Below are 13,421 nucleotides of genomic sequence, written 5' to 3' on the forward strand. Positions count from 1 at the left end.
AGGGAGGGCGGCTATCGCCTTTCAGACACAGGCATGCTTTGGGGTACCTCTGTGTGACTCCGAGCCCCAGCCACCACAGTGTCCTCAATTCCCTGTTTTCCTCTCCATGGGTAACTGGGCACCTCCAATGCCTAGTCTTTGTTTTACCTCATTTGATACTTGTCTCACTCCAGCTGCTACAGAAAGGACCAGAGCTTCCAATCCAGGACTTCTACAGGCCAGGCACCCCTAGCCCACCTGCAGCCCGAAACCTCGGCACTGAGCCCAGCCTGCCAGCCCTCGGTGCCCACCCAGAGTAGAATCAGTGTCATCTCATCCCCCTCCTTCTTCTCCACCTGCTCCAGCTTCTCTCTACGGAGGCGCTCGCTATTCCCCAGCATCCGTAAGAGCCTCTCCTCCCTCTACCAAGCGCAGAGCAGAGCTAACTTTGACTTTCGGGAGAAAGCCTTGGGCCAGAACACCCTCTCAGATGGGCTCAACCAAAAGTCCCTGCGGCACTTCTCTATCCGCAGAGTCAGCATAGTCAGGTGCTATGAGACCACTCTGAATGACCTCCAGCCCATGGACTCCAGGACCCCCTCTCAGGACACCCTGGCCCCCAAGCTCTCCAGACGCAGGCCCACTCTCTGGGCCCCTGAGTACCACTGGACATATCTGAGCAACTTGGAGTCCAAGGTCAGCTGTTCGTGCTGCGAGAGGAGGGCCTGCCCGCAGAGCACGGTGCCCCTCATCACCCTGCCCACCATCATCTCCCGATCCTGCCAGCAGAACGGAGTGCTCACCAGCCTGGAGGGAGCCCAGCTCCACAGACACTCCCTCTTCCAACCCCAGGGGCCCAGTGCCAACCACCTGCAGCCTTGCCCTGCGAGTGCAGCCAACAGTAGCCCCTGTACCAGGTGTTCATTCTGTTCCAGCAACTGTATCTCCTCTGAAAACGAAGAGACCACTCAGACCCTGAAAGAGGAAAACAGCACTCCTTCAACTCAAAATGACAGCAGACACTTGTCCACAGAAGCTTCCAGAGCCAGGTCCCTTCATCTTACCGCTTTTCTTAGAAGGCAGCTCCCAGCAGGACCCCCCCCCCCAACCTGTCCCCGGGCACATGCTGTAGTCCAGAAGTCACTGCTCAGTTTCCCTCCAGTTAACCCCCACCCAGGACCCCTACCAGCCTTTGCCGTGTGTCCTGGAAAATTTCTTTACATGACCATCTAGCTCTGCCTTTAACTGCTCTGCATTTAGAAAGATGGCATCTTAACTATGTTAGACTGTAGATGGCAAAGATTCTTTCTGTGTTTCAGGCCAACCTTTCCAAGTTCACAGCTCACAGATGGGTTCACCCCAGATTTCTCAGTAGCTGTGGTCATTTCTTACCAGAGAGTTGGGGGGGGGGGCCTCTGGACCTTGGGGTTCACGCTCAAGTACTGTATCCGTCAGCGCAGGAAGAGAATTGATTAAAGGGAGGATTAAGAGGATGTTTGTTAGAAGAAGCTCTTCCACTCCCCTGAAGGGGCATGTGGGCAGCTTCTAGAGAGGAGAAATGCATCTAGAGAGCTCGGCTGTCCCGGCTGGTATGCTCTCTCAGCCCTGCTTCCCGTGCTCTGGCCTGTCAGCCCTTGTCATGCTGGCTGGTTTGGGCCTTGTGGCTTCTTGTTCCTCACGGGTGAGGATGAATGGTGCATCTGGCTGCTACGGCAGTCCAGGCTTTGTCTCAGGCGGCTGCATCTTATGGCCTGACATGGGCCTTGAGGATCTTTGGTCATTCAGGTGCAGGCCACCTCAGGTGCCACTTCCTGTTGCCCTCTTCCGAGTCCCTGACAGACTGCAGATGGCAACAGGTCTGGCATGCAGGTGCCCCCAGGAGCTGCCTTCACTGGTCCTCCAGGGCCAGAGCACCTGCAGAGCTTCAGACGTTTCCACAACTATCAGCCCAGCCCTCCATGGCTCTCAGGCAGGTGTCCCAGAGACAGATGATGTTTCATGAGCACAGGGATCCAGTCCTAAGTGGAGATGTGTCCAAGTGGAACTCGGTAGACTATATCAAGACCAGGCATTTTAACTAAATCTTAGTACACACTTACATAGATGTATCTGGAAATTGAAGTAACTCTGAAATCAAAACCAGAAAAATAGAAAAGCCATTAAGTATCACACACACATATCACTGTTTTGTTTTGTTTTTTTATCAGAGAAAATCACACATATCTGGGTGACTTTTAAAGGTGAATATTTTGAGACTTTACCCAGCTGCACTTGCTTATTTTCCAGCCAGAGTGCATGCACAAGGATGCCAGTTTCTGCAGATGCTTGTCAGTGTTCATTATTCCCTACTTTTGTTGCTATAACTGTCCTCATATGTGGGAGGTGTGGACCCTTCTTTATGGTCTTGAGTTGGTTTCCTTGAGGACCAGTGGCATTGAGCACAGTCTCGTGTCCTTATGGGCTGTTTACATGTCTCCCTTGGAAAGAGGACTGCTCCAGCCCTTTGCTCATTTATGATACTCATTTGTTGTAGTTGAGTTACAGGATTTTTTTTTCTCCTGTCTTCTGTATATTTAACCCTCTGCCATATGTATCATTTCCAGATGTTTTCTCCCACTGTGTGAGTTGCCTCTTCAATAATGAGTGCACCTTCAATGCACACAAGTCTAACTTTTATGTCCTGCTGCATCTCAGCTTCTCCTTTCGCATCCTATGCTTTCAGTGTCACATCCAAGAAATCACTGCCAATTCAATGTTGTGAAACATCCCCTCATATCTCCTAAAAGCTTCCAAGTTTTTGATTTTACACTTAAGTGTCTGATTTCATTGGGGGTTAATTAGTGTCTGTAATGTAAGGTGAGGCCCCAGGGCCGTTCTTTGGCATGTGATGGTCCACTTCTTTGCACTGTTTGTTAACGACACTGTCCTTCCTCCCTGGTATAGTCTCAACACCCTTGTCCAGTCTGCCTTCATACAAGAGGGTCTGTTTCTGGGCTGTCTGGCCACTGATGTATTTTACTGGCTTTATGCACAGGCACACTTTGACCACTGTAGCTTTGGAGTAAGTTTTTAAGTCAGAAGTATGAGACTTCCAATTTTATCCTTCTTTTTCAAAATCACTCGGATTATCCATGGCCCTTTGGTATTTCATGTGAATTTTAAAGTGGGATTTTCTATCCTAGTAAAAAAACATTGTTATGGGGCAGGGATAGAGAGCAAAATGGTTATTTATGCAAAGAGACTCGTGCCTCAAGCTCTGAAGTTCTAGGTTCAATCCCCTGCACTGCCATAAGCCAGAGCTGAGCAGTGCCCTGGTAAAAAAGAAAAAAAAAAAAACATTGTTGGGATTTGGGGAGGAAGCACCATGATGCCATAGGCCACTTCGGGTTGTACTGCCAGTTGGTAGCACCAAGCCTTCAGATCCACTGCCACTACATGGGCTTTCTGTGCCTGTCTTCCTTGATTTCTGTCAGAAATGTCTTGTAGTGTGCACTGGAAAGAGTTTTACACCTCCCTAGATTTCTAAGTATTTTAGTTTTGAAGCCATCATAGAGTTCTTGTTTCTTTTTCAAATCATTCATTATCAGTATTAGACATGCAGCTGCTTTACAGGTCGATTTTACAACTTTGCCAAGTGAAACATTGCTGAGTTTGTTTTCACATCTGCCAGAGTTCTTGTGTGTGAAATCTTTAGCCATGTATGTATGAGATTGTGTTTGTCTCCCAAGTACTGGCCAAGCCAGGCCCGACCGAGCTGAGATCAGAGGAGGTGGGGCAAGTTCAGAGCGGGATGACCCAAGACTGGGCTGGATGGCGTGAGGCATCTGTGAACTGGCTTCATCTTGTGGTGGTTATGCATTTGTTATGTGTAGTTGTAGAATATTTCATGTCATACTAAACACCTTTCCATTTTGTGAGTGTACCTTGACATGTAAGCATTCTCTCCCTAGCAGGCACGTATTTCATAGTATGTGGTTGTGAACTGTGTGACTGAATAAGGACAGTGCACATTTCTTTGGGGGCATGTCCTGAGGAGAGAAATTGCCGGACTCCCAATGTATGCAGAGCCAGTTCTGGGAGCAGTTGCCAGATCTTTCCACAGCAATCATCCCAGTTCCACTTCCGTTATCAGCCCTTGGCATTTTTACCTCTTTAATGTAAATCATTCTGACAAGCATACAGTTAGAAGCATATATATATATATATATATAATTATCACACTAAGGTTATCACTGGGGCTCAGTGACTGCACTTTTCTTTTATTAGATAGGACAGAGAAATTGAGAGGAGAGGGGGCAATAGAGAAGGAGAGAGAGACGCCTACAGACCTGCTTCACCCTACCCTGCTTCAAGCCTGCCCCCTGCAGGAAGGTTTTGAAGGTCTCAAACCTGGGTCCTATCTCACGGTAACGAATGTGCTCAACCAGTTATGCCACTGCCTGACCCCCTTACAAGTGTGTGTGCGTATATATATAATGGATTGTTCATTTTTTGGATAGAGACTAAGAGAAACAGAGAGTAGGGGGGATAGAAAAAGGAAGAGCTAGAGAGATACCTGCAGCACTGCTTCCCCACTCGTGAAGCTTCCCTTCTGCAGGTGGGGACCAGAGGGCTTGAACCTAGATCCTTGCACATTGTAGCATGTGTGCTCTACCAGGTGAGCCCCCACCTGGCCCCTAGAAGTATATATTTTTAAACAACTTTATTTTTCTTGTGGGACAGAGACATTGTGCATGTGTGTTTTCACCACTCCAGACCACTCTTCATTCAGACACAGAGAACGAGAAGAGGGACCGACCCATAGCACTCGAGCTTCCTTTATTGCCATAGCGCCCCAAATGTGATGTCAGGGCTCAGACCTGGGGCCCTCACGTGGCAATTCAGATGCCCTACCCAGTGAGCTACCTCTGTAGCCCTTTAAAAATCTTTAGACATTAGGCCTTTCTCCCCTACTCTTTGATGGTTCATTCTTTCTTTCCTTCTTTCTCTCTCTCTCTATTTATTTATTTTCCCTTTTGTTTCCCTTTTTTATTGTTGTTACAGTTATTGTTGTTGTTATTGATGTCATTGTTGGATAGGACAGAGAGAAAATAGAGAAGGGGAAGACAGAGAGGCGGGAGAGAAAGACAGACACCTGCAGACCTGCTTCACCGCCCGTGAAGCAACTCCCCTGCAGGTGGAGAGCTGGGGCTCAAACCGGGATCCCTGTGCCAGTCCTTGCGCTTTGTGCCATGTGCACTTAACCCACTGCGCTACCACCCAACTCCCTCTTTTTTTCCCACCAGGGTGATTGCTGGGGCTCAGTGACTATATACAAATTTCACTCCTTCTGGCTATTATGATTCCTTTATTTTGTTGACGGTGACAGAGAAACTGAGAAGAAATAGTGAGATAGAGGAGAGAGAAGGAGAGACACCAGCAGCACTACTTCACCACTTGTGAAGCTTCTCTCCTGCAGGAGGAGGCCAGGGGCCTGAACCTGGGTCCTTGCACATGGTAATGTGTGCATTCTACCAGGTATGAGTCCGTCCCTGGGTTCTATTCTAGTCTTGTAAGTCACTCACCTGCACACACGGCACTGAGACAAAGTCACTGAAGTTACCTAAGCACTCACACCTCGTGAGCTAAACTTGCCCTCAGCTGCTTCTTTAACAGTGCTGTCTCTGCTCTAGGCTTTTTCTTTCCCACACAGCTTCTAGAATCTTATCAAATCCCAGGAGGATTCCTGTTAGGTTTATAGAATCGGAATTGTCCTCTAGACTAATCTGGAGAGTATTCCTATGTTTATTATGCTGAATATGGTAGACTTTTCTATGGATTTAGGTTCTTTATAAACATTGTTTAATACGCATTTATTATAGTCTCCATGGAATTTTCACTTACCTTTTATTAAACTGATTCCTGGGTGTTTGGTGTTCTTTGAGATCATTGTGAGTGAAATAGCTTCTGCTTTTTAGGGTTTGGGCCAACAATCTGTAGGACTGAAACTGACTGTTAATCTTACCGCCGCCAGTTTGCTGACCTCTCCGTTGGCATTAGTCTTGCATTCTGCACAGTTTTAAGTGTTTCAGTGTAAACACTCACCGCCTGCAATAATAAGATGGTCTTTGAGCAAGAACGTGAAGCAGCAGAGTGTGGGCACTCAGGGAAGGACATAGTGGGCAGAAGGCATAGACGTGCTTCAGAGACCTAGAGACACGGAAGGTAATAAGTCAGGGGCCAGGGTGTGGGCCCCTCTGGCCGCAGTCCCGAGTATGAACCATGTACCCACAGCAAGGGAGATAGTGTCTAGGGAGGATCCCACTGTGGGAATCCAGGTAAGGGAGGGGGTTAGGAGGGAGGGCAGGGCCTCTCCTTCCCTTCCCCGAGAGGTGACCAGGTTCCAGAGGAACAAACCACAGCTGGTGGTGGGGGGGGGGGGTGTTTACTGAGGAAAAGGAGAGGCAGGGATACTGCTATGTGCTTGGGTCTCAGTGACAGGAAGAATGAAGTCTCCATTCATGCTGAAGACGTTAAGTAACGGCATATTTATGATATCATCTGCGTAAGGAATTTTATTTTATTTTCTATTTCAGTTTATTTGTGATTGAATAGTGGTGGACAAAGATTGTGGGATAAGAGGGCTACAGTTCCATGTAATTCCCACCACCAGAGTTCTGTATCCCATCCCCTCCATAGGAAGCTTCCCTATTCTTTATCCCTCTGGGGAATATGGACCAAAGATCCTTATGGGGTGCAGTAGGTGGGAGGTCTGGCTTCTGTAGTTGCTTCTCTGCCGCACATGGATGTTGATAGGTCAGTCCATACCCCCAGCCCTGTGTAAGGAATTTAATAGGACTCTTTTGTATTAGAAATAAATGCGAGATCGGGTGGTAATACTCATGGTTGAGTGCATACGTGTTACCATGCACAAGATCCTGGTTCAATCCGCCACTCCCCACCTGTGGGGGGGGGGGGGGATCTTTACAAATGGTGGAGCAGTGCTGCAAGTGTCAAGTCTTTTGTTCTTCCCCCCTGGGTTATGGCTGGGATTTAGTGCCTGCATGGCTCCTGGCAGCCATTATTTTTTTGTTTGTTTGTTTGTTTGTTTTGTTTCTCATAGAGATGAGAGAAAGAGAGGGAGAGAAGATACCACAGGCAGGGAGGATGTGCCCACATACTGGCCCGGCCAGAGCCCTTGTCAGAGGGAATGTCAGGCCTGCATCTGAGGTGTAACATGCGCTGGATGCCACAAGAACCCTGGGCAGCTGGTGTGATGGTGGAGGGGAGGAGGGTGTGGGGACTGGAGCCAGGGCAGGGCCTGGGCTGGGCACAGATCTGTACGCCCTGTCCACTGTAGCTGGGCTACAGGGCACCACAGCAGGGTGGCAGCTCAGGCACAGAGTGACGGCTCCTTGTGGCCGGCTCCCTGGCACTGACGGTTCTCCTTCAATGCAGGTACAGCACAGCCAACACAGACACGGAGGAACAGAGCTTCCCGGCCGAGAAGGCCCTCAACACCTACATAGAGGAGCTGGACCTGGAGGCGCTGCTGCAGAAGGTGGACAGTCTGCGCAAGAACGAGTCCGAGCAGCTGGAGAGCTTTGAGCTGCTCTGTGACCACAAAGAGAAGGTGAGAGACACGGGGACAGAGCCCACCTGCTTTAAATCACTGCTGTTCCAATTGTGTGGAGCAAGAGTCTTGAATACATGATTTCACTGTGCCTGTAGGCTTTTTTATTCAGAGACAGACAGCAAGAGACCACAGCACAAGAGCTTCCCCTGGTACCATGGCACTCCCAAGGGGTGCCTTGGCTTGAACCTGGCACCTATTTCTGTATCATGACTAAAGTTTGTAAAACAATTAACTTGAGTTTCTCTCTTTTTTTAATGTGTGTGGTTTTTTTTTTTTTTTTTTTTTTTTAGTTTATTTTATTTGACAGGACAGAGAGGAATTGAGAGCAGGAGATAGAGAAGGAGAGAGAAAGAGAGACACTTGCATGCCTGCTTCACCACTAATGAAACTTCCCCCTTGCAGGTGGGGACCAGGGACTTGGTAATATGTGCACTTAATCAGGTGCACCACCACCACACCCCAACTCTTTTTGTTTTTTTAAAGAACTCTCTGGCTTATTATCCTTGAACAATATGTTACTTTGTTTTTTAACCATTTTCAATTTGTGATTAATAATGATTTGCAAGATTGTAAGATTGCAGAGTTTAATTCCACACCACACTCACCACCAAAACTCTGTGCCCCCACACTCCCAACAATAACCGCTCTAGTTCTCACAGACTCCTAGAGAAGTTTGTTTACTCCTGTTTGTGTTTTTTTTTTTTAGTTCAAGTCCATGTGTATTTCAGTTCTCTAGATTCCATATATGAGTGGAACCACTTGCTTTCAGTCTTTCAGCTGTTTATTTAATTCACTAAGCACAGTCATCTCCAGTTTCATCCATTTTGTCCCAAAGAACACAATATCACCTATTGATACACAATATCACCTTTTGATGGCAGCGTAGTATCCCATGGAATGTATATCCTGTAAATTCTTTAGCTGGTCCTCTGTTAATGGCCATTTAGGCTGCTTCCACTTTTTGGCTATTGTGAATGATACAGCTGTGAACACTGGGGGTGCATATGTCACTTCAAATTAAATTGGTAACACAGATTGTCTTTTATTTGAGTCTTTACTGACTTGATATGTTTAGTAATCGTAAGCAAGAGATACTCTTTCTCCAGAAGGAGAGGGGAAACTGCATTTTCAGTTCTCGTTCAGTGAAGGCTGTGACAGCTGTCAGTATTGATTGATTTATTGATTGATTGATTGATTGCCTCCAGGGTTATTGCTGGGGCTCAGTGCCTGCACCATAAATCCACTGCTCATGGAGGCCATTTTCCCCCTTTTTGTTGCCCTTGTTGTTGGGGTTATTATTATTGTTGTTGTTGATGTCATTTGTTGTTGGATAGGACAGAGAGAAATGGAGAGAGGAGGGGAAGACAAAGAGGAGGAGAGAAAGATAGACACCTGCAGACCTGCTTCACCGCCTGTGAAGCAACTCCCCTGCAGAGGGGAGCCGGGGGCTTGAACCAGGATCCTTATGCCGGTCCTTGTGCTTTGTGCCACGTGCGCTTAACCTGCTGCGCTACCGCCCAACCCCCTGTCAGTATTTATAAAAGCTGAGTGACTAGTGTGCCCTTCTGTCTCTACAGTGTAAAGATGAGATTGAGTTTATGTGGCGGCTTACCCGTTCATATGGAGACATGTGTGAGATGTCAACAAATAAGGAAGAAAAGAAGCATTATGCCAACATAGGTGAGTGTCCTGTAAAGGTGGATTGTCTTCATCCCGCAGTCACTGTCTATAATGAACCACTGGGGAGTTTTAATTATGACAAGTACCGTAACAAAAGCCAGTTCTAGTTCTTCTGCCTCACTGAGTGGCAGGTGGCCCGCTGAATAAGAGGGCACACAAGTTCAAGCCCCCGGTCCCCACCCGCATGGAGCAAGCTCAGTGAGCAGTGGAGCATTGCTGCAAGTTCTCTCCTTTTCTGTCTCACTCTCTATCAAAAAGGGAGAAAAAGGCCACCAGGAGCAGTGGAGCCATGCAGGCACTGAACTCTGGCCAGAACCCTGGTGGGGGAAAAAAAAAAAAAAGACTTCTAATTTCCAGATTTTGTGACCAACTAGGTCTCACATGTGGCCCAGAATCTGCATTTCTGACAGGTTTCCAAATGAGGCTGAGAATTCTGCACTTGGGGCCAAGCTGCTAGGACACTGTAGGGATCCATGCATCACCCCCACCCCCACTCTCACCAGCCCCTGTGACAGCCCTGACCCTGTTCATTTCCCTTCCAGGAAAGACGCTAGGCGAAAAAGCAATCTCCAAGGCGCCCAGGAACGGACAGTGTCACCTGTGGTAGGTGCAGGGACAAGGCCGGCCTAACGGGTCCCGTCTGCCCTGCCTCCCTGGGACTGAGGGTGGACTTAGCCCATCCACCACAATCACTGAAACGTGTGTTAGAAAGCAGGACAGTAACTGCCTTTGTCTGGCTTACTCTCTGCATTCATCCAGCATGTTTGCCTGCAGTAGATTAAGATTAATTTTCACTGAGGATTTTTTCTTTAATCTCCTCAGAAATGCTGCTTATTTGTATAACAGCCACCAAACACAGACTAATAGATGACTATGTTTCATCCCTGTTTTTTAAATTAATATTTACTTATTCCCTTTTCATTGCCCTTGTTGTTTTTATTGTTGTAGTTATTATTGTTGTTGTAGTTATTGATGTTGTCATTGTTGGATAGGACAGAGAGAAATGGAGAGAGGAGGGGAAGACAGAGAGGGAGAGAGAAAGACAGACACCTGCAGACCTGCTTCACCACCTGTGAAGCGACTCCTCTGCAGGTGGGGGGCTCGAACCGGGATCCTTATGCCAGTCCTTGCGCTTCACGCCACGTGCGCTTAACCCACTGAGCCACCGCCCGACTCCCTCATCCCTGTTTTTAATCACTCTCTGGACTCTAGAAGTAAGACTCTGAAACATCAGGCACAGTCCTTCAGTCACTCACATTTGGGAATATTCCTGGAATATTGATAGAGCCGTCTGTTGGGGTTCAGAAACATAAAAGCAGTGACATATCAATGTCAGTGAGTTCTCAGCATTTAACTACAACCCACCCTACATATCCTTGGTTTCTGCACCTGCAGATTCTATTCGACTGGGTGCGTAAAACATATACTGTGCAGGCAGGCCTGCTGTGGCTAGGTCTGCAGTGAATTTGCACTGGTTTGGGTTATTACTTACTGAAAAAGACTCTACAGTAACAAGTAACTTATTTATTTATTTTTAAATTATTATTGTTTTTTAAAAATATATTTATTTATTCCCTTTTGTTTCCCTTGTTGTAATTATTATTGTTGTCATCATTGTTGGATAGGACAGAGAGAAATGGAGAGAGGAGGGGAAGACTGAGAGGGGGAGAGAAAGATAGACACCTGCAGACCTGCTTCACCGCCTGTGAAGTGACCCCCCTGCAGGTGAGGAGCCGGGGGCTCTAACGGGGATCTTTAGTCAGTCCTTGGATCTTTAGTTGGTCCTTGCGCTTCGCACCACCTGTGCTTATCCCTCTGCACTACCACATGACTCCCTACAGTAGCAATTTAAATGTTGACTGCTTCACATTGGCATTGAGTGATCTAGAAAGGAATTAAAGCAGCAGACACTTCTCCATTTTGTAAGAAGTTTACATCTGCAGGCTTTGGGGTCCCTGAGAGTTCTGGAACCCATTCTCTGTGGCTGCCTAGAAGTGGCACTGTGTTGAGACCAGACTTCTTACAATATCAGATCTACAACTCAGAAATCAGTCTGGTTTTATGTCCTGGATCCATTGCTTATTAGTTTCATGACTTTTTCTTCATTTTTTAGTTTATGATTAACAGTAGGTTACAAGCTTATAAGATTACAGTATATAGTTCCACACTGCCCCTACCCCCCAAATTTATGTATCCCCACACTCCCATCTTCCAAAGATAACCATTATAGTTCCCATAAGTCTTGGGTACAGTTTGCTTGCTTCTGTTTTTTTTTGTTGTTGTTGTTGTTATTGTTGTTTGGTGTCGTTAAAGTTCGGGGGCTCCAGTTGGCTGGGCTGGCTTCACAGCGGTAGACAGAGACAGAGACTCACGGACACACGGCTGGGCAGAGAACGCAGTTTAATCTTTTATTCACGAGTGAGCAAATCACCACACCATGTGCTTCTCCATCTTTCTCCTCCACGCTGCCGCTGGGACTCTGGACTTCTCTGTCAGGGCTCGGGGGCGGGGACAAGGAGGCGTGAAACTAGCAGGGCTAAACCACAATCTCCCAGAGGTGGGGGGAAGGAGACCAAACCAATATGAAGCATACCAACAGTTTGGTTTTGGTTTTGTGAGTTTATTTGTATCAGTTCTCTAGACTCCACATGTGAGTGCAACCATCTGGTAATTGTCTTTCATCTCTTTCCTTAATTCCCTAAGCATAATCACCTCCAGTTCTATTCCTTTTGTCCCAAAGGACACAGTGTCATCTTTTTTGATTGCAGAGTAGTGTTCCATGGAGTACATACCTCATAACTCCTTTAGCCAGTCATCTGGTGATGGGCATTTCAGCTGCTTCCACTCTGGCTGTTGTGGCTACTGCAGCTATGAACATAGGGGTGCACGTGTCCGTTCAAACTAATGTTTGAGTGTCCTTTGGCTAAATGCCTAAGAGTGGGATTGCCGGGTCATAAGGTGCTTTGATTTGTATTTGTTTAAGGACTCTGCAGACAATCTTCCAAAGGGGCTGCACTAGTTTAGTTGCATGGCTTTTTAGCTCCCCCTTCAGTATCACTTTATTGAGGAGCTTCTGATATACCGGTTGTCACAGGGGTCTGCTTCCTTATCTCACCACCACTGGAGGTTTTTGTTTGTTTGTTTGTTTTTTATCCAAACAACAAAGTCCACTGGCTTTGGAAGCCATAAGTCCTAATTTAATTGAATACTTTGTTGAAAAGCAGATGTTAAAATGATGCCATGCTTCTTAACAAAAGGCAGAGAGAGAATGCTCCAAAGAGGAAAAGCAGTCATTCTTTATGCATTTGGTGAGTCAAGGCTTACACACTCTACAAGGCAAAACAAAAAACAAACAAACAAACAAAAAAACACCATTGTATTTACTTAAAAACTCACACAAAGGGGAGTTTACTAGCTGGGCTGGTGTAACTGAATATCAAAAAAAATAGTCCTAGGCATGCTTTGCTTTGGATCCTTAGGGCTTCAGAACTGCCCAGCACTCAGGAGAAGTAGCTTGTCTTGGCCCAGAGATGGCTCAACAGTAATGCACAGGACGTGAACAGCTATACCCTGTGTAATCCCAGCTCTACCATCGCCAGAGCTGAGCATGCTCTGGGCAAAACAAACAAAACTGAACTAAAGGAAGGGGAAAAAAAATCAAAGAAACAAATGGATGGCTTCCAGCACTTTCTCTTACTCATAGTTGTATTTACTATTATTATTATTGCCACCTGGGTTGTTGCTAGGACTTGGTGCCTGCACAGCGACTCCACCACTCCTGATAGCCATTCCCCTCCAACCTTTTTTCTTCTTCTTTTTATCTGATAGAACAGAGAGAAATTGAGAGGGGGAGGGGGAGACAAGAGACAGAGAGAGGCAGAGAGGCACCTGCAGACCTGCTTCACTGCTCGTGAAGCCTCCCCCTTCCAGGTAGGGACTTGGGTCTTGAACCAGGATCCTTGCACGTGGCAGTGTGTGTATTCAACCAGGTGTGCCACTACTCAGCCCCATAGTATTTTTATAACTTTTTTTTTTGTTCCTTGGGTTTCTCTGCACACACACACCAGCAATACAGGATGGAAAAGGATAATGGCAGGGATGAATTAACGCTGACCTTCCCTCAGAAGGTTCCAAAAGCCCAGCCCTC

The 13,421-nt window shown here is 46.9% G+C and overlaps 1 protein-coding gene across 2 annotated transcripts in view; it reads left to right on the forward strand.

The window, feature by feature from the left end:
- Positions 1-13,421, forward strand: part of RMDN2 (regulator of microtubule dynamics 2) — a 31,325-nt gene that overhangs the window by 8,733 nt on the left and 9,171 nt on the right. For both annotated transcript variants that reach the window (XM_060186905.1, XM_060186904.1), the window contains exons 2-5: positions 174-1,028; positions 7,417-7,591; positions 9,172-9,274; positions 9,817-9,877. In XM_060186905.1, coding sequence (XP_060042888.1) covers positions 174-1,028; positions 7,417-7,591; positions 9,172-9,274; positions 9,817-9,877 — 1,194 coding nt within the window. The remainder of the gene's footprint in view (positions 1-173; positions 1,029-7,416; positions 7,592-9,171; positions 9,275-9,816; positions 9,878-13,421) is intronic.

The sequence above is a fragment of the Erinaceus europaeus genome, chromosome 3, assembly GCF_950295315.1.
Source record: "Erinaceus europaeus chromosome 3, mEriEur2.1, whole genome shotgun sequence".
NCBI lineage: Eukaryota > Metazoa > Chordata > Mammalia > Eulipotyphla > Erinaceidae > Erinaceus > Erinaceus europaeus.